This window comes from Onychostruthus taczanowskii, unplaced genomic scaffold, assembly GCF_017590055.1.
Source record: "Onychostruthus taczanowskii isolate IOZ18803 unplaced genomic scaffold, ASM1759005v1 scaffold59, whole genome shotgun sequence".
In the NCBI taxonomy this organism is placed as follows: domain Eukaryota; kingdom Metazoa; phylum Chordata; class Aves; order Passeriformes; family Passeridae; genus Onychostruthus; species Onychostruthus taczanowskii.
Genome location: NW_024503568.1, coordinates 4,199,305 through 4,220,988, shown reverse-complemented (window position 1 = coordinate 4,220,988; position 21,684 = coordinate 4,199,305). Strand labels below are relative to the sequence as shown.

The 21,684-nt window shown below is 39.1% G+C and overlaps 1 protein-coding gene across 1 annotated transcript; it reads left to right on the top strand.

The window, feature by feature from the left end:
* The first annotated feature begins 2,812 nt into the window (after positions 1-2,812).
* Positions 2,813-19,640, top strand: TMEM106B (transmembrane protein 106B). The gene is made up of 8 exons (XM_041418221.1): positions 2,813-2,913; positions 6,032-6,253; positions 8,969-9,032; positions 10,301-10,460; positions 11,262-11,402; positions 11,503-11,552; positions 13,089-13,142; positions 13,874-19,640. Exons 2-8 carry the CDS (start codon positions 6,034-6,036, stop codon positions 14,010-14,012), a joined length of 828 nt encoding a protein of 275 aa, XP_041274155.1. The 5' UTR covers positions 2,813-2,913; positions 6,032-6,033; the 3' UTR covers positions 14,013-19,640.
* Positions 19,641-21,684: the final 2,044 nt, after the last annotated feature.

The following is a 21,684-nucleotide window of genomic DNA, read 5'->3' as shown; positions in this document are numbered from 1 at the left end:
CCCAACCTCAGTCTCATTTTAGTAATATTTTAAGTACATATTTAAGCACTGCTTCTAAGTTTTACAACTTCTCACCACATATTTTCCTTTTTTTATTCACAAGACTATACAATCGGTGTTATATTATTGTTTATTATGTTTTCCTTGAAATATTTTAGCTTATACCAAATAAATTATATTTAAGGTGACCTTGAGGATTCATGGCTGAGCTTGATACTTACAGTGTTTCCATTTCTCTTTCTACAATGTTATCTTTAACATTTACTTTCAAAGTGAAAATAACACAAAGCAAACATAGTCAGAGATATGTTCCCTTTCATCATGACAGCTGTAAAGAGATAAAAACCCCAAACCATTCTGTTTGTGTCAAAGCTATGGAGGAAGGGCTCTGACAAGTAGTAAGTCTTTAACCAGAAACATGTCTATTTACTACAGTAATGGAGAACTATCTCTTGAACAGTAATGGAAAACTATCTCTTACTGATTTCAACTATTGCTTCTGTCAGGACAGGGGAAAAAACTCTGTCCAGCAGTCTTATAATATTCTTGCCTGCATGGGGCCTTATAAGTTAGTTTGAGGGCTGGAAGCATTGGATAAAAACGACTGCAGTTTAAGGTGCAAAATTCTGATTTGATAAAAAAATCTCCATGCTAATTACAATTTACCAGTAACATTTATCTTGAAAAATTGAGAGAATTTAGTTTCCAGATCTCAGTGGGATCTTTCAAAGCTACTCCAAAAACCATTTTTATCAATCTTTTCTGGCACATTCGCTGTTGTATGATGCTTCAGGTCAATGTGATTGCCATCACTATTATTTAAAACAATGTGAAAGCAAAGGCTTGGTGCTGTTACTTTCTGTTTGTACATCTGAAAGCTATGAGTATTTTTCACAGTGCATTTTGTGCTCTCTGGATCAATGTACAGTTGAGCCAGATCCAAAAGCTAATAGCCAGTGAAATTACTAGTTAGACCTGAGCCTTCCAAATTTGGGATTTGCTGATGTTTTAAAGTGAGATACAAATTCCATATTGATCCTGAACATGCCAGGCACCTGTTCAAGGTATCTGACATGTACCATTTTGTAGTTAAGAACTCACAAAATACCATGGTCAATCTTGCTGTACAAAGAGCTTTATATGCGTATCTCAGGAATCTTGAATATTGATGGGCCAAAGATTCAGGTGGAGATCTACTAGAAGGACATAAAATGTGCCAGCTTTTGCCAATACTGCCAGGAGTTTGACCGTGCCTGGCTAGATAAGTAGAGCCAAGCCAGCTGCGATGCAGGACTCACCATTACTTGAACTGGATAATGAAAGCTAGAGACTGCTGCAAGACAAGACTTCTAAAATTTCCAGAAAATAACAAGTTCCAAGGATAAAGAGAATAAATGGGCTAGCATTAGCCTGGTTAAAAATAAATGAGGATTTTTTTTTTTCTCTAAGCACATGCTTGGTTGGGAAAAAGTTCTTTTCTGTGCTGATCATATGCTGGTCCCACCACCAGGTGCTGTGCACACTACAGGCATGGCTGTACTGCAGACGGCCTCAGAGCTGCACTTGCTCTGGGTGGCTGCTGGAGGCAGCCTGTCTCCTCCCAGCCTCTGGAGCAGCCTGGCACCCTGCCCCAGCCTCGTGATCACTCCAAGTAGTCATAAGAACCTCTCTTCCTCATTCTCTCCCTCGAACCCTGACCCTGTGCTTGTCCTTGCACTGCAATATGTGGTGTGAATCACAGAATTACCCCCAGCCTGATTCATTCCTGCAGCTGGGTTGAGGTTCCCAAACCAGGCAGAGCTTTTTCCTGCTTTCCTTCTGAGATGTGTCCTCTCTGCACAGATCTCAACCCTTTGGTGCTCACACATCCCCACAGAGAGCATTTCCAAAGACAGCAGGTAATGGTTTTTGTGAACAAGAGGCAGATGCATGAAGAGAAGCCATCACAACTTATTTCCAATGCACTTCATCTTGCTCTGGCAAATTGTTGGGAGAATATCTCATGCCCATGCCCTTGATAAACATCCGCTGTACAAGCACCATTGTATAATGTGCAACATTGTATAATGTGTAAACTGCACTCCTTTCGGGCACCTCTTTTTGCTGTCCTGCCACCGAGGATCTCCTTTCTCCCGGAGCACAAGGAGGCGAGGAGCTTCCAGCAGAGCTACCAAAGAGGACACAGAAAATAGCGATGGTGCCTCCTCACAAGGTGCCACGAAGTTGAGGACAGAAGGAGGGGGCGCTCATAGCTGCGGGCAGCACGGCAAACTAGCAACAGGAGAGGACACGGGTTTAACCTGACCGGGGGGTTAGGTTGGACATTAGGAAGAATTTCTTCACAGAACAGGTGATTAGGTGTTGGAATGGACTGCCCTGGAAGGTGGTGGAGTTACTGTCTCTGGAGGGGTTTAGGGAAAGACTGGACGTGACCCTTGGTGCCGTGGTCTAGTTCACACGGTGGTTCACACGGTCATAGGTTTGACCTTAGAGGTCTTTTCCAATGTAGATGATTCTATTAATAGGATTCTGAACCACGGCTGACAGGGAAACCCCGGATAGGATCCCGCTCTGTTCCCTTTAGACCCTCTGCCGCAATAACGGGGATGCGCGACCTCCCTATTCCCCTTTCCCCGACCCTTGATTCCACTCCCGGTTTAGGTATATCCCCGTACCCCTCGGGACGGAGCCATTCCCGAGACTTGGGCCACCTGGTCTCTGGCACGGCCCGAGCGTCCAGGAGCGCGGCGCGCAGCCAGCTCCTCCCGCGGCCGGGCGGGCTGGGCCCGGCTCCGCCCCGCGGCTGCGCACACGCCCGATCCGGGGCTCAGCGCCGGCAGCTGCGTCGCTCCAGGAGCCTCCGGTTCTGCCGCTGTGCCGTGCCCGGCCCGGCCCGCCGAGCCCGCGCCGCAGGTGGGGAGGGAAGGGAAGGGAAGGGCGCTCCCGCGGCGGGCGGGGGCTGCGGGGCGCTGGCGGAGCTGCGCGCCGGGCGGGAGTCGCCTCGGCGGGGCCTGGGCAGGCCCGCGGCGGGACGGGGGGGCCGGGGGCCTGAGCTGGCCTGGCTTGGCCTTGCCTTGCCTTGCCTGGCCTTGCTTTGCCCCTTGTCCTGCCGTGCCCTGCCTTGCCCCTGCCCCGGGACGGCTCCTGCGCCGAGACCCGCCCAGGCGGAGCGGGGACCGGGGGCTGGCCGGCCAGCCCAGCAGCAGCCGAGCTCGCCGGGCCTTGGTCCAAGCCTGCCGGCTGTAAACTTCGCCATGTTTGTGAGAGCAACTAGCGCTGATGGACGAGAAAATCCCTAAACCCCGGGATTTTTGACTCCTTTATTTTGGCAGCGCCCGGCTTACCGCTCAGGCCGTGTCCGAGACGTGGGTGTGTAGCGGGGTCGGGAAGGGCAGCGCTGGTCGTGCCCACCCGAGCTGGACGAGCCTGTGGCTGCTCAGTCCCTGCCTTACCCTGCTCTGCTTCGCTGGCGGTTAAGGTGCAACTGTCGGCGTAGGAGGTGGTTGCGATTCGAAATCTATTGCTGTATTGAAAAAGAAGTAGGTTTGTAATCTCAAATTTATGCGTTTGGATATAAAGATTAAGAACATCATCTAACTTGCTGGAGAAGTATAACAATTTAGTTTGACTCGATGAAATTTCACTGAGTTTATAAACAGGGTTGTTTTCTCTAGTCTTGCATGTAGCTCAGGATGTGGTGGTTCAGTCTGTCTTGTGACACGGTGTTTTGTCCGTGTACCATTGTGCTGCAGTGCATAGCAAGTTGAAGGGTGCGGTCGTAAACAAAAGCCACTTGTCACATCTTTAATTTACTGAACCCATTTTAACAAACTGTGAATTCACGGAAACCCCAGCTAAGTTCAAGGGGAACATCAGTTGCAAGGGAGACTGCACCAAAGCAGAGCTGTTCATTAAGTAGGATTTCTGACTTTGTTGACAGCATGGAAGTTGTGACATAGAGAGATGTTATATTGTCAGAGTCACTACTGTTTAGCCTCTAAGTGCTGGATAAAAAATCAACATGTTTTTGATTTGTGGTCGACTGTAATAAGGTTCAGACTTGGCTAGGGGAAAAAGCATGTTGGTGAATCCAATTCTGCATGAAGATGGTTCTGTCTTTTCCTGTTTGTGAACTGAGACGTTACTCCCTGGTCTCTGGCACCATTCAATTCAATTATTGAAGCTCAGGTACAGTTGGCATTGGAGGATGCATCTGCTTTAGTACTTTAATTCAAATAAAGGATGTGCTCTTGAAAGGAGTTCCCACTCATCTTTGCCTGCTGCACTTTGGTTCATGTCACAGTGTGGTCAGGGAGTGTGTGAACTTTCCCTTCTGGAAGAAGCTGAAACCAGAAGGTGCGCTTCAGTTGTCAGTGGGTGTTGGATGAAGTGGTGGCAGAACAGCACGATCCCTAAGCTTTCAGATCTGTAATTGTGACAGCTATTGCCTAAGCTGCAAGACTCAAGTTCCTTAGCTTGAAGGCTGTAGGTCAGCTGCAAGGAGAAAAGTAAACAAAAACCCCGTGTGAAATAATTGTCAACAGTGTCAGCAGCTTTTTCAGGACTTTTTTTTTTTAAATAGCTCAGTAGTTTTAATTTTCAGTTGAACAATTTCCATTATTGAATAGCTCCCAAACTTAGAATGTTTAAAAAGTGCTGTAGTAGCAGAAGGGTAAATAGCTTTCCTGCTTCTAAGGGTTTAATGACATAAGTGAAAAAAACAATCCTGCATATTTGCTGGAGCAGTAACTGGGACTAGTTGGCATTTGTTGACTTACTTTCCTTCTCCCACATTCACCTAGCTTTGTGGCAATGTAAGGAATTCATGTTGTGTTTGCATTGCCATCAGTATTGAGATATTTCTGTTCTGTCTTGAACAGCTGGTTTAAAACATTCTGACTTTTCTCTTTTAATTTTCCTCTTAGAGCTTCCTTTTAGTGAACCAGCATGATAATTCCTAAATGCCATTCTAAAAATACCTCTTAATGGACAAAAAAAAAACACCCAGTGAAGTTTTGTGTATTCTTTTTTAATCAATTAATCGATTGATCAATTGATTAGTCAATCAATTTTAATCCATTTTATTCCTCAAAATACTGATGAATTGAGTGACTGCTGTCTCTGTGTGTTAAGTAACTAAAATGGGTTATGTGGATCACCTGAACAACTAAGTGCCATTGCTGTAGAGGTATTCTTTTTCTCATAGAGGTTTTTCCCCCACATATTACAAACTGGGTCATTTCTGCTTACTGCACTTCTTTACGGACTTTAATTTCAAATGTTCTATGTTTCAAGGTATTTTCAGTGTCATGGCTGAAAAGCTGCAGTAATAGGAAAAATTAAAATACACACAGGTAACAAAAATGTTTTTGTGAGTGATACTTTTTTTTTAAACAAGTCTTTATAAATGCTGTGTATTGGCAGCTGCTATGTTTAAGTCACTCCCAATTTCCACTTTACTTCCCTGTGAACTAGTCCTCTTTTGAATTAAAGGGAATCATCAGTTTAAATACCAGGTGATCTGTATGTCTAGCTTGGAAACTAACAGCCAATTCTATGTTCTCAAAACAAGTCCAGGCTAAAAAATTGACTAAAATTTGGTCTGTCATGCGTGTAGAATTTACTCAGAATTGCTTTCTATGGCTCAGTGTTGATTTTTTTAAAAAATAATACAAGGATTAGTGTGTTGTGTTAAAGCCTGTACAGTAACAATCCTTTGAAAAGCTGTTGCACCTTTTGTCTGCAGTTGTACTGTTCTAACTTTAACAGTGTCTCTCATCGATCTGCTTTTAACCTGTGCATATTGGAGAATCTGAACAAAGCTCCCAGTTAATTCAGGTTCTTTACAGTTTGAGATTGACTCCAGCCTGACCAGGCCTTAGAGCTTTGCAGGTCTTAAGGGATCTGGGCAAAGGAGAACTGAGTCTTGTCAGACTGTGGCCACACACTGACAGTTACCTGGTGCAGAGGAATAAATGCAAGCCATGTTTCAATCATTCTTCCTGCAAATCTCCTTCTGACTTTTTTTTAGACATGGGAAAATCACTTTCTCACCTGCCTATGCATACATGCAAGGAAGATGGCTATGATGGAAGCTCAGTGTCTGATAATGTGAGGAATGGTTTAGTTCACTCGGAAGTGCACAATGAGGACAGCAGATGTGGAGATGTGTCGCAGTTTCCCTATGTGGAATTTACAGGAAGGGACAGTGTCACCTGCCCAACCTGCCAGGGAACAGGAAGAATTCCACGAGGTAGGTTTCCTGATTTATTATTTTTATTGTTTTTTTTATTCTATAAATTTACATCATAACCATATGCAGTTGTAATAATTCATAACAAATAGCTTTTCAAGTCAAGATGAAGTTTTCTCATCTTTTTGACTTTTTTTTCAGCACTAAGCATTTTGTTACACTAGATGAGTGTAAGAAATCGGGTCATCTGTTACACCTTGGCTGTTACAACTTGGATCTCCTCTTCTCTTGTACTATGCAACTGTTTCTTCCTCCTCAGCTTTGAATCCACACATAACCATAGCTCATCCAAGTTAAATTAGCAAAATTTCGTTTCATGACATTTTATTGCACCTTTTTCAACTACCTATTTTAAACTATTTGAATCAATACATAACTGCAAAAATGGCTGCAAATGCAGAGATGGAAAAGTAGACCTGGGCTCCAACACCTCTTCCCTGATTTATAATGAATTTTTTTTGCCCTCACTGCTGCCAGTGTCCCTTTTTTTCCTTTATCCTGCTTTTGTTTCACTGGTGCTTGCTAGGTGGATAACTCCAGCTTGGAGTTGAAAATATATAGGCTCTTTGGCTGCCTTGGGAAGGACCAGGGTACGCAGCCTTAGTCTCCATACCTAACTGTTTTGTTTGCTTTGCCCTGATACTTTGCTTTTCCTCTTGGTAAAACATGTTCCTTTGTTATGCTTCTGTCCTAAATGATAAGCTACCTAAATATTTATGAAGAGACCTGTGAAAGGAGAACACAGGATATCTGAAACCCGGCAGAAGGAGAGCTAAGTGGGCCAAGGCGCAGCATTTTGCTTCAGCTGTGAGATTTTCCCTTTGACTGGGGAAAAGCTGATGACATGATTTCATGTTTGAGTTTGCCTTTGCCAGACCTCCTATCCAAAATAGATTATTGGGTGTAAAATCTCTTGGAACTGATTTTGAGAAGCAACTCAGGAAACTTGAGTGATGTCTGTGTGTCTGTGCCATGTTGTGCTTCAGTGAGATTAGGTTATGACACAGTTCTCAAACACCTGCATCTCACCTTTGTAGAAGGACCAGGGAGCATAGGATATTTCAGTGGTAGCAAATACCACAGGAGATTTGTGTTTTAGCTGTTAAACTTTCTATTACAATGTATTCTTGGAGTACCTCCGAATTCAGCAAATTTCAAACCTGGGAAAGCTGTAAAACTAAAAATTATCTTAGCCAGAAAGGGTAAAAACATTTGTTCTGTTAACTTGAAATACTTGTTAATATCAATAGCATGTTTTACTCAAAGTGCAGAAATAGCAGGATTTCTATGTTCAAAAGCTTCTTATTTTCACTGTAGAATCCTTGGATGTAATACTTCAATAAATGTTAGTTAATTATTTTATTCAAGATTTTACAGTAACTATAAAACCATGCACATTGTCTATACATTCTAATGAAATAATGTGGTTAAACTTAGAACTTAAAATGAGTTATTGGAGCTAGGAGGATTGTGTTTGTAATCATTCCTTAGTATTTTAGAGAAGAAAAAGTGTCATGTTTGGAGGTCATTTGAGGGGAGAGGGGAAAAATTAAGAATGACAGCATGACTAGTAAGACTATAATTAATACATGATATGATGGCTAAACTATAATAAATCCATGAAATTTTGTTTTGTTACTTGGACAGCTTTAGTTTTTAGTATGATGTGTGAAAGGAGGACTGTGATATTTTCTTAAAGGTGGAAGATGCTTCATTGAAGTAGAGATGAAAATGTGTTTTAAATTGGTAGAGGCTTTTTAGAAGGTTGATGTTTTGCATGCCACTGTATGCTTGGTTAGCATGTTTTGCTTAGCTTAGTGATTCAGCATGGAATCATTGCTTGATTAGCTAAGTGATGATTTGATCAAATTCTGCATTTGGCTTAAAAATTGCAGGTCTGACTTGGCCTTGAGGCCTCTGTTCTCATACAGTTCCACAACAAATAGCACCAGCTCTACTGGCAGATGTAGTACATGTATTTTCAACTACTCATCTAAAGAGCATGTGCTCTTTATTTCTGTTGTTAAGATAGTCCCTATAAAAATGCTGTCCAGTGACACAACTTTCAAGGAGAAATTCCGGTAGATACTTATTTTGACTTCCAGGGTGCTGCAGCTCAGTAGCGCCATGATAAATATGGTTTTATATACTCCTGATTTCCAGAATGTAGTGTGTGCACAGCTTGTGTTGCCCAGATCACTGTATTATTAGCTTTGGTTGTTTCAGGGCTTGGTTTTGGGCTTGTTTCTTGGGGTTTTTTAACCAAACCTGACTTCTGCTTTTTCAGAAGAGTACATGCAGAATGCCTTCTGAATCAGTTCTTACTGCCTAAGCTTCTGAATGTTTTGTCCCATGAGTTCATATGGTCTGGTATAAATAGCTCAGAGCTGTTCTGCATCGCTTTTTCTCCAGGAAGTGGTGCCAGAGGCAGTAGTGCCTCTGGTCATGTGTGCAGCACAGAGGCAGAATTTATTGCTGTTTTGGTCCTTGTGGACTTGGTGTTTTTTCATCTTGATGTTGTGTAAGCCATGCTCTGTTTCAGAAAGTGACATCAGCTACAGTAGATTCGACCTGGGTCCTTATCTGGAATTTAACTGTTTATCTTTAGTGTTTATTCTTTGGTGCCACTAAGTTGTAACCGTTACTCTTTGTTTAAAAGAGCTGCAACAACACTTATTCTTTGTTTAAATTCTGAAAGCGTGTTTTTGTTTCCAGGGCAGGAAAATCAGCTGGTAGCCTTAATTCCATACAGTGATCAGAGACTGAGGCCAAGAAGAACGTAAGTCAATAGCTGTTTGTGATACCTGAATCTACAGTTAATTATTCTCTTCTAGTTAAAATTCAACAATTCAAAGGGGATAGCAATAAGAAGAATCAAGCAAAAAATCAGTGGATTGCTTTCTTGCATTCTTTATTGGAAGAGCAGGACTTGTGGGTAATATCAGCCTTAGCCTCTAACTCTTGGTGAGTTATTTATTAACAGGTGTGCATACTTCCATCACAGTACATCTTAGCTAAGTACAAAGCTAAGGAATACTGTATGACCTATTTTGTGTAACATCCTAAATTATCTAAGCAGACACATCTTCACTGTTAGAGTTTGAGTTAATCGGTAGCATCTTTGAGCCACTACTACAAAATAAGTCACCTTAAATGAATTTGTAACATTCTGATTTTTGCAGCTAGAAAAATCAACAATTTATGATACAGCATATTTAATTTTTTTTCTAGGATCTACTTAGGGGGTTCACTACAATCCTCGGGGCTTCTTGTTCTGACATGTTTTGGTTTTTACTTCTTCTTTTTTTTTAATGTTTTGATATTTTTGTAGTAAACAGAAATGAGTGCCAGGTAAAAGAAATATATTAGCTTCACATAATACTATTCTGGATAATATATCTGATGTAATGGTAGTGCAGATATGAAGCATACTACTTTAGTGTTCAAATCTTGACAAAATTGGAGCTGAAGTAGATCCTTTTATTTGTGGAGGGTTTTTTATTATCTCTCACACCACTACTACCACCCCATCCTCCTATGCATACACACACAGAGCCACACCCACACAAACACACCCTTTTCTATTAGCTTGATTGTGAATTTCCTGCTCCTTAGCTGAAGTACTAACACTTTCCCTGGAAGCTGGGATTCTCTGTCATAAAAGCTTTATTTTGTGGTCTGGGTGTTTTTAGTGAGACTTCCACAAAATGATGGAAGTTGTGCTATAAATAAATGTTAAGAGGGAGTGGATTTGTTTCAAAGCACATAAATATTTACCTCTTCCATTTTCCTTTGCAAGTTACAAATGTGGGGATAACCACATGATTTGAAATGTGATTTCTGATATTTATGCAAGAGTAACAGCTGTTTAAGACATAGCAGTGAAGTGCAGCATAGGGTTTTTTTCCCTTTTTAGAAGCTAATGGAAGATAGAAATAGACTGAATTAATTGTATTCACTAGTCCTGCTCCTTATAATTTAAAATAACATGCCATTGTTTTTTAATGTGCTTTTGACTCTGAATTATGCTTTTTTTTTTTCTTCCAGAAAGCTCTATGTGACTGCTTCTGTAACTGTGTGTTTACTACTCTCTGGTCTGGCTGTATTTTTCTTGTTTCCTCGCTCAATTGATGTTCAGTACATTGGTGTGAAGTCAGTCTATGTCACTTACGAACAGGAAAGACGGATAATCTATCTCAATATTACAGTAAGTCTGACTTTTTGGATGTTTGTAATGCATGAATGCAACAGGAGATACTGCTTTGGGAGTTTAATGTATGTAGAAACTGTGGTCTGGCTGAAAAGCTTAATTGGTGCCTTAAGAACTAGAGTTGGTGACCAGTTTGAAAAATGTAACTGAGCCTGCTGTGGCTGGTTCCTGCAGCTGTAGCTAATAGAGATGTATGTAGCTGCAAGCTGACATTGGGCATTCTGTTTTCAAAGGAACAGTAACTTTGGAGTTCTCAGTGTTACTTTTGGAATATGTCTGAAATGTAGTGTGTGTATGTAGGAATGCTATTTGCTACTGCCCTGGTATTATGCCTCTGTCAAAATTGGTGTTAAGAAAAAATACTTTCTTATCCACCTTAAAACTTAAAGGAGCTCTTCCCAGATAGTTCTTGATTTCTTTGTAGTGACCTTCATACAGGTTTGCTAAAAACTTTTGGTAAAGTCCTTCACTTTAAAGAAAGCAAAGCTGCCATGGGAGAAAAGAGGTCCTTTGATAGCTAAATTTCCTGGAAGGAATAATTGAGGATAGGAAGATATGCAATATTTGAAGTGGAGAGTTGTTACCAGGAAAGTTTGTGCAGACGTTTGTGTTACTCACTATATTCACTAAACAAACTCAGAAGTGATAGTGACCCTACTCCTCTCTGCAGTCCTCACAGGTAGGAAAATCTGCTTGCAAAATTTCTGATATTACTATCTTATGCACAAGATTCAAAATGCTTGCTCACTGAGATACACAGAATGGATAGGTGTTTCTGTTTTGTGTTTGCTTTTTCAGAACACACTTAATATAACAAATAACAACTACTACTCTGTTGAAGTAGCAAATATCACAGCCCAAGTTCAGTTTTCAAAAACAGTTATTGGCAAAGCACGGTTAAACAACATCACCAACATTGGTCCACTGGATATGAAACAGGTGAGTAGCTTAGACTTTCAAAGTTAAACATGTGTTAATTTTCATATATAAATCTATTTATTGGTGTTTTCATTGCTTTTTTATTGTGGTTGTTTTTTAGATTGATTATATGGTGCCCACAGTCATACAAGATGAAATGAGCTACATGTAGTAAGTACTCACTCACTTTTAAATATCACATGCATCTTATTAAAAGTTGCAGTGCTGTCAAAAATAACTTTTTCCAAAGTTAGCAGGAATCTGTTTGAAGAGATGCTGGGGCATTTTCTTTAAGTTTAGTAATACTGAAAGGTAGGTAAATCACAATTGCTTGATTAGTTTCATATAGTGGCTTGCTGTACCTGGCTATATACCCTTTAAAGGGTATCTCTGTTGCGGTATTTTAGGGCTTGGCACTAGTTAGGACTGCTGCTTTAGCAGTGGAAGTTCAGGTATGTTCCCCTGACAAGTTCTCTAGCAACTTTCCCACAACTTTCTCTGCAGTAGAAGGAAATTTGTATTTAGTGGTATACAAATTAAAGGCTTGTCTTCACATGTTGTATATACAGTAGTAAGCCTGGCCTTTGAGTGGTTTTATTCATAGCTCCTGTAAGTTCATTTGTCCAACAGACTGTTACCTCATTATATCTTGGTCACAAACCCCAATTTTAGTTCCCTTACACTGAAGTTCAGACTGAGCAGAAAGAGTTAACTATTGAGGCTTCAGGTCTGTGTGCAGTTCTAGTGAATGCCATCCTCTCTGGGATGGGAGAAAACCTTGTTGCCTTCAGTTGTTGAAATAAAATGAAATAGATGTGAAATGCTAAGTTGAGGCACAAACTTCAGATCAACAGAAATGTTGAACCTCTAACTTACACCTTTTAAAAGTGTGTACGTTAGCTTTATGTAAACACTGAATCTTGTGAATCTACTTGCACTTTGGATGCATGAGGAATAAATAAACTTAATAAACAGCCTTAATAGAACTCATGATAATGCTGTATTTTCTTACAATTTGGATAAGCTGAGTTCACTGACTTTATTTTTTTTTTTTTTTGTTGGTTCAGGGGGAAAGAATGACAAAGGCATGCAAATATTGTAGGTGGCTGCCAAGCAATCTTACTACACTGATCACATACTTTTCATTCTAGAGCTGATAAATTTGTAACCAAGAGCAATGATTTAAGAAGCAGGGGTTAAAAGTCTGCACTTACATGGTGCTCTTTATGGCTGGTATGTAAGCATGTGTCAGAAAATGTAAGTCTGAAAAGGTTATCTTGCAAGAGAGCAATAACCTTGACTTTGGAATATGTGTATGTTGATTAAAGGTTATTTTGCATAATATAGAAGTGGATGAGTTCAAAAAACAGGTGACAAAGTGATACTGACAGGCTTTAAATGTAGTGGCTCAGGTAACCTTGGTTAGCTTATGGAAGATGGAATGAGCGCTTTCTGAGGATGCTTGTGTTGTGTCCTCAGCATTACATGAGAGCAAGCACATGTGAAGACAGTACTCATGAAAGTAAGACTATGTATGTAGCAGTGGCTCCAGGTGGGTTTACAATTATTCTGTTGCCATTGCCAGCAACTCTGTAGTCTCTATATACAGACAGCAGAATTTCCAGTTGAAACTAGAAGTCTTGCTTTTCAGATAATTACCCTGGAAAAGTTTGATGTAAATCTAACAATTATTCTTCTTTTTTGCAGTGACTTCTGTACTTTACCATCTATCAAAGTACATAACATAGTAGTGATGATGCAGTAAGTATGGTAGTCTTCCTATATGTGAGAAACAACTTCAGAAGCCATGTAATTCTCATTAAAATAATACTCAAATACTTAATCCTGGAGTCTTTGCATCATAGATAAAATGAAGTCAAGTTGCTTTTTAGTGTAGTAGCTTTATAGTTACAGAAAGTGAACTGTGTCTTTTGACAGGTTCTGGAGGTGTAAAGACTGGATTGAGAATTATTGTTACTGTATCTACTGTGCAGCTGGGCTGTAGCCATGGAGTTACTGATGTCTCTAAAATTACTTTGTATATCAGCCACTGTTCAAAACTTGCTGAGAACTTTGATCTTGAAGGAGTTCATGGGTTTAGTACTCTGTCAGAGACTGCTTTGTGACAGTGCTTTTTTGTGATTTTGCATAAATTTCAGAATGGGGGGGTCTTTCGTTGGTGAGAGACTGGGGCATATCTTTAGAGTAGATATAGCATGGCTTGTAGTTTGTTTAATCATTTGCTTTCTTATCACAAACAAGAAATATTATTTTTAGTGGTAGATATTCCCAGTAAACTTCAGCTTTAGCATCTTTAGGAGAAGGAATCAGATGTCTTATGGAGTAAATCTATAGTGGTAAATCAGTAATGTTCTTAAATTTATTTAAAACATATTTCATTCCAAAACCTTTTCCTTAATAACCCTAGTAATATAAACACAGTGATTTTTAGAATAGGAAGCTCAAAATCTCTTCTCTTCTGTCTTTTTAAGAGTGACAGTGACAACCTCGTACTTAGGCCACCCTGAGCAAATATCCCAGGAGAGATACCAGTACGTGGACTGTGGAGGAAACACAACCTACCAGCTGGGCCAGTCAGAATATTTAAATGTCCTTCAGCCTCCACAGTAAAAGCACCTGTTGGTTGGTGTGGAATGACTGCAGTTGGTGCTTGCAGAGATCCTTTGGATAGAACTGGTGTTCCATGGAGTGGAGAGTACATGTGATGTACAGCATAGCAAACATGGAGATCTGTACACTTTAGATGCAAGGAGGGAAAGGTGCAAATTGTAAATAGGTGCACTTGTTAAATGTTGTGTTTTCCCCTTCTGTTTGCTTTCTGTTACTGTAAGCACTTCTGTCAAGTTGTGTGGTGGGGGGGAGAGGGGGAATATCAGATTCTTGAACAGAACTGGGGCTTTTCCTTACAGTGTGGTACATCAACTTAGAGTAACTGTGTGTATGTCTGTGTTTAGGTGAAATGTGTCACTAATGAGCATTTTTAAAAAGTAATACTCATAAATTTTCAGTTTATACTTCAGTTCTTGATATTTGACTATTGAAAATGGAATGTTACTACTTAAATAACAAGATTACTTTGAGATGTCTGGGTATGAAATTTTTGTTAGTAACCCAGTGGCAGTAGTTCTTTATTTTGGGATTCTACGCTTTATTTGCTATCCATGATTAGAGGTGACATACAGTCTATGAAAGCCAGGAAAGCTCTCTTGGATGACACTATAGCTAAATATGCAGTTTCTAGAATCTGGCATATTTTCATTCATATTCCCTCTTGCTACCTCTGGGATGTTATAAGGAGAATATATATTGTTAGATTTAAAGCTAACATGTATTGTTAGATTTAAAGCTGGGTTTAAAAAGTAAACAAGAAACAACCCCCACAACAATTACTGACAAAGGAAAAATACAAGACTCTAGAAAACAAACAAGACTTTATTAGTCTGTTTCTTAGTAAGCTTTTTAGAACAGGTATAAAATCAAGATTGTGCATTTGGAACTAGGTGGGAAACTTTGAGCATGGGTTTGGAGAGCTTGGTGTAAATTTTTGTGATTTTTACTGTTTTAATATATTATGTACCTAAGCAACTTTTAAGTGTTAATATGTTGGGTTGTGTTGATTTCTCGCGCAGGCTCAGTAAGCAAATGCAGTAGTTATCTGTACCTCCAGAGCACTCAACGGTCACATCAAAGTTACCCAAGGGAAGATGAAGCAATTCTTTCTGTAGGAGTAAATGCTGATGTAATTGTGAGATTACTGACTGACAGCACAAAATAGTTTCTGTAGCACAGTTTGCACTTGTGAATTTCTGGGGTAATTGTCAGTCATGATGATTATAAACTTTGGGTCCAAAGTTGTTTGACTCCTGAAGGCTGACTCTTCTTAGGGTTTATTTTTTAATTAGCTAGATCAGGATTGTTTCATTTCTGAATTAGGTGAGATGCAGCTGTGAGAAGGTACTATTGAGACTGTTGCATTGTAATGAATAATGTATTTTTAAAATAGGTATTACTGGTTTTGTGCTGCCTGTCTCCTGGAAATAAGCTACACAAAATGAATTGGCAATAAACACAATAGAAAAAGGCTTCTGAGTAACTTGCCACTAACAATCTCTGGTGCCCCAGTACTTCAGTGAAGATAGATGTCTACATTATTCTCTTCTTTGCTGGCCTCTCTTAGATGGACCTAAGGGGGTGGGTGGGCAAAAAATGTGGGTGATGTAACACTGATTTAAGAGACATTAAGTAACCATAATAAACCCCTAAACCCACCCTCTTCTATGTGAATTTCTATGAGCACTTATTCTAGAGGCTATGAAAACCTTTGGAACCGCAGCTGTCATATAGCTGTTGTCATATATCAGTTTCATATAGTTGTTGATGAGATGAAGACTTCATCTTTTGCCTTTAGAGAACTTCTGTAACTGGAGTAGTCAGTTGAGATTACTTATTGTAGTTATATTCCAAAGATTATTCTTGATTTTGGCATCTTAAAAGTAAACATTCTTTATTACAGCTCACAGTCATGAGGGAAACTAGTTCACAACTGACTCACCTTTCTAGAGTTTAGATGAGGTTCAGTCCTGTAGCTGCTAAAATGCATTTATAAGCTTGTCTGACAGCCTGAAAAGATACAGGTGATAGCTAAAGACTAGGAGAGCGGGGAGCTGCCTAGAAGCAGAGAGGTAAACTCATGATACCTGTTGTAGAAAGATATGCTGATAATGGCAAGTAAAGAGAGAATTCTGGTTTAAATCATATCAGAACTGAAGTCTGCCAGCAAGTGACACAGGCTCTTTTCCTCTAGGCTTAAATATTTACACACTGGAGTGTTGTTTTTGTTTGGGGGTTGTTGTTTGTGGTTTTTGAAATAGAAAAAGAAGAAAACAACTGTAGGCAGATAGTTATATTGGTTTAAACCAATTTTTTCTTCCAAGGGTGAAAAGTAATCTAAAATAACTGGAATGGCACAATGATCAAATTATTTGGTGACAGTAGTGAATGCTGCTTTTGCACAAGCATGGCGGGGGTAAGTTACACTTTATGTAATGTTGAGACTCAAACTTGCTTTAGAAATTTTGGTGGACATGCTGAGCAAAATCAATACTTAAATCTGTGATTCTTAACCTTGCATGAAGTGCTTGGAATTCTCTGATTTAAATTAAAGAATTGAGTGGAGTCATTCTTTCCATGTATGTGTCAGAAGAGAGAGGATAAAACTCAGGTTTTTTTAATCTAGGATATCTGAAACATCAATTTGTGATAGACTTACTGAATGATGAAGAGTTCTCATCTTAAGAAACAAACTGGGTTAAAAATCCCACTGAATTCTCAAATTAAGTCAATAATGGGAGAATAAAAGGCTTAGGGTTCCAAGTGCTAGTATTCCCTTGCACAACTGTCAGCATATTACTAACCAAATAAGGCAAGTATTTCAATTTATCTACTGATTTTAATATAGCATCTCATCAGATAAACAGATAAACATCTGTGTGAATAACTTGTTCTTGCTTTATGTGACCAAGCTTGGAAACATGCTAAGGGAGCAAGAGAACTCACACTATTAACTTGTATAACTTTGTAAACAAGGTATCAGTATAGATCCAAGTGCCAGACCTTTTGTTTTTCACATTCATTTTATCTTGATCTTAAAATAAAAAAGGCAAGCCTTTCAGTTCAGTTGTAAATCAATAAATACAATACTCTCCAAAAAGTCAACTTGAAAAATTAAAGTTTTTTTTCCTGGTTTTTTCTTACGTGTGTCTTCTGAAGTGATTCATATTTCATTTGTAACTTCCCCTGGTCTTCAAACACTATCAAATACCTTTGTGCTGATACTGCAGTGTGTTTATTTCTGGTAGAATTCTTTTCACTTGAATACTTTGTAGCAATTCCTTTGCTAAAACCTGTTGCACTTTAAAATGGAAGCTCTGATAGTTATTTCTTAAAATAGTAAGAAATATAGTTCAGATGTTGCACTGTAATGGCACTATTGAAAATCAGCTTAATGTATTCTGTTTAAAATAACTATAAAATTTCAAAAATTTAACTGAAGTATGGAACACTTAAATGCGTAAGAATGTTGACTATTTGTCCATTGGAGAACAAAGTTATTGTACGTTTCAAATATACTGCATAAAAATAAAAGAATGAATAAATAACCATCCAAGATCCAAACCATCAAAGATCTAATCATCGAATATCTATTTGGAGAGATTTAAAGGGAAGCACTCTTATTAAAAGATTAAATACCTGACATTTCTTAATTCCTGGTGTGGGAAAAAGCCTGTAGAAGTTAATTCATAATTTCTTTACTCATCTCAATGTCATAGGGATGGTTGCTTAATTCCTGATCTTTTGTGAAGAAAACCATAAGTATATTTTTTCTCTGTGGTGTAACTTTGAAGTTCTTAATGCACTTCTGATGTGTGCATGACCTTGATATTAACATTGTAGTGTTTATATTTTGCAGCCTGATGTTGGCAGTTTTGAGTACATGTTTCGGCTGACTTTGCTTCAAATTGTCCTTGAGGTTCTGCAAGTGAATATATTTTTTCATAATAGTGCATTGCAAACATGCTGGATTTTTTAGCATGTGCTTTATAAAGGGAACCATTTAAACACCAAACCTCTAAGTGCTTGGATTGAACCATGAGGGTCTTTAACCTGACTGAAGTGCTGTGCCCTCATGGTGGAAAGGATGGTGCTTGGAGTGGTATGAAAGAACTTTCTGTATTCAGAAAATGCTAAAAGAGAAATAGTGATATTTCTTATTCAGCATTTAAGGTTTCCCTTTTTTTCCTCCTTTTTTTTTTTTGAGGAGTGGTAATTGTGGTTTGTTTTTCTTCCCACCCTGCTAATCTATAGCGAGACATCTGTCTATTCTCAGACAGCGCCTTCTGAAATGGGTGACTTGTTCCAGAGCTGGGCAGCTGCAGGAAGCTTCACTTCAGCTGAATTGCACTTGTAGAGTTAAGAGATGAGAAAGACCAGCAGTGGTACCTCTAAGAACTATGAACTGTACTTGCCTGTCTAACAAAATGACACAACCCTAGTAATTCTTCCAGGCTTTCCTCTACTGAAAGGGAAGGATAAATAATGCAAGTGCAACCAATATACTTCAGCAACCAGCAAAATATTTGTTAGTGATGGCCCTGGTCACACCAAAAAGTCTCATTTTTTTCTTCTGGCCCAGGAAAGGAGGAATATCCCAGCCAAAAGATATTGAGAACAATTATTTGGCTGTGACAAACACCCAGTGTCTGTTCCACTTCAGAAGTCACCTACCTATTTTATGTGAATTGTGATCATTACCAGAGGGTTGTTTTGGGGTAGTTCTATTACCTACAGCTTTTGCCATATGAATCTGGCAGGCCTTTGGCCAGGAAAACCAGTCTGCATTGGATCTGCACACATTGTGTGGAGAGCCCTTCAGTCTAGTGGGAGACTGTTCAGTGGGAATAACGTCCTGATCCTCATACTCTCCTCCTCCATCACAAGGGTCCTACAACTTGGATGCATATGTTTCCTGGGTACTGAAACTGCTTTTGCTTTGCATGGGCAGGAATGTTTAGTACCACACATGTAAGTGTATTATGGTGCCTGAGTATTTTGGGTCTGACTGACTGTGATTTAATTTTTTTGTTTGTTTTAAGGAAGCAAATTTAACTGCTGTTAACATCCGATGTACAGAGTGTGCATATAATAGCTTGAGATATGTATAGAAATACTAATGAGTGATAACTATTTTTGTAACTTAAGATGTTCTTGTAAGTGTGTAGCAAACAATCTATCCAGTAAAGCATGATAAACACTCTAGAAGTCAAAGAGTATTTTGGAATGACTTGTAGGACACAGAAGCTATGTTAACGTAAGCTAACTGGGGCGCAAGGGATCTTGTTATTCAGAGGTTCAAAATCTGGGCCTAACTTCATTATGAATGTTTCTAGACAGGATTGTTTGACTCAAAGAATTCTATTAAATTTTCTATTTAAAAAGCTTGGATCACGTATATATTTTTTTTTAACTGACTTAGTATTTTTCTCCCCTTCTTCCTTGTCTCCCACAAGTTTTCCCTCTTATCTCACCATACTTTCCCACTAGCTTTCATGTATTTTCAAGGATATTACTTCAATTTTTGTAACTTGGCATTCCATGATGTGAAAACTTTGCAATCTACTTTTTTTATACAATGTTTTATTGTGTTAAGTCTGTAATAAACTTGAGTATCTGAAAGCTGAACATCATATGTGAATGAATTAGTGTTGTCTCACTGAACTACTGAAGTAACTGAGTCCAGACTTGGGCTGTTGTAGTGAGTTGGCCCCTGCCACCAGGTGAGCCCCCATGCAATTGCTCCTACGCTCCTCCCTCCCAGTAGGATGGTGGAAAGAGCTGGGACAAAAGCAAGAAAACTTGAGTCAGGATGAAGACATACAAGAAGCAAAGCTCTGTTCACAAGCAAAACAAAATAAGAAATTTATTTCCTTGCAGCAGGCAGGTGTTTACAACAGAAAGATAAACCCTATAAGGCTGATTAGCCTTCCTTTCTGTTTTTCCTGAGCTTTTACTGCTGAGCATGATCCCATATGGAATAGCCCTCTTGTCAGCTGGGAGCATCTGTCCTCGCTGTGTCCCCTCACAGCTTCTTGACCACTCACAGCCTAGGCCCTGCAGGTTTGGGCAGACACAAAGGGGGAAGAGGCAATGAAAAAGGAAACCTCGGTTGCTGTGTGAACTCTAACTCAGCATTAGCCAAAACATTGGTGTGTTATCAGCACTGTTTTATCCACAAACCCAAAGCACAGAGCTGTATGGCAGGGATGATGTAAGGAAAATAAATTAACTCCATCCCAGACAGACCCAGTTAAACCTACCTGCAAAGTTACTTTAAGGAAGCATTATTGCTGAAAAACCCAAATCTTTAAAAACTGGGCAACAAAGAACATGACTTTGGAACATTCAGAACATTCATAATACTCAAATGTTATAAATAGCTTTACACAGATGTTTTGGAACAACTTAGTGGGATATTTTTAATGTTTGTCTTGGAGAAAACTTGTATATTCACAAGTGCTACACCAGTTTTCTGGCTTGAATTTGTACATAGAGGGTTTTTGTTTCTGCTTGTGAATCTCTTTAGAATGGCTGATTTTTTTCAACTAAGTTTAGGTGGGAAAATAACTACAGTCATTTTTGCTATTTTCTTTTCATAGAGTCACTTTTCCATCCCAGAGTTGTCATAACCATTGTTACAATTGTCCAAGCCCTGTATGGAACACTGTAAATGGGAGAACAGCAACCCTTCAGCACTACTTTCCTGTGTTTAGATAAGAGCTTGAAGAGATGGAAAGATCTGGTTCTGTTTTGTTCTACTGATCTGGAGATGGGTCGACAGAAATGTAGCTTTAATGGTGAACAGTTTTATTTGATCCAAAAACATCAAACTACATTATTTGGATTCCTCTCCTGTGTTGGTTTTTTCCATTCAAAGCAGGTAGGGGACTACAAAGGTGAAATTCTACCAGGTAAATTTCAAATGCCACTTTGCCTGTCTGGAGAGTATAAAGAACATTAAAAGTGAATAAATGCACTGACAGATGAGAATATATAATCAAATATTAATTTGGACAGATTGAAAGACCTAGAAATTCTTATTCTGGAACACCCAAAGCAGATTATTTTGAGATCCAACTACTGAAAGGTCTGACATCTTGAAACAGACTCATTTCAAAGACCTAACTGACAGAAACTTCTGAAAGATTTTGAAGTTTCCCTGGCTGTACATTTCTTTCCTTTTACTTCTCAAAATTTCATTCAGATCTCAGTATAACTGTGTAACTGAGTGCATACTTGGGATGTGGTTTTGGGATATATCCACCTGAGAGTACTCTGGGTACACTGATTATGAATTACACTAATTGCCTTCCAGTGTAAAGGTGATGTCTATCTGGCAACTTAAGGAATACCAAATCACACATTTAATTTTGCTAGAAGTCTCTTGATGTCAGATGAGGTAAAGATCCTGCTATATTTCTGTTGTGATTTTTTTGTTTTGGTTTGGTTTTTGGGTTTTTTGGGTTTGGTTTTATTTTTTTTTTTGTTTGTTTGGGTTTTTTGTTTTTTTGGGTTTTTTTTTTTTGTTTTTGTTTTTGTTTTTTTGTTTTGTTTTGTTTTTTTGTTTTTTTTTTTGGCTTTTTTTGGGTTTTTTTGTTTTTTTTTTGTTTTTATTCAGGAATCCTTCCTTCTTAAGTCTCAGAGCTGAGGTGTTTTTCCTATGGATGGG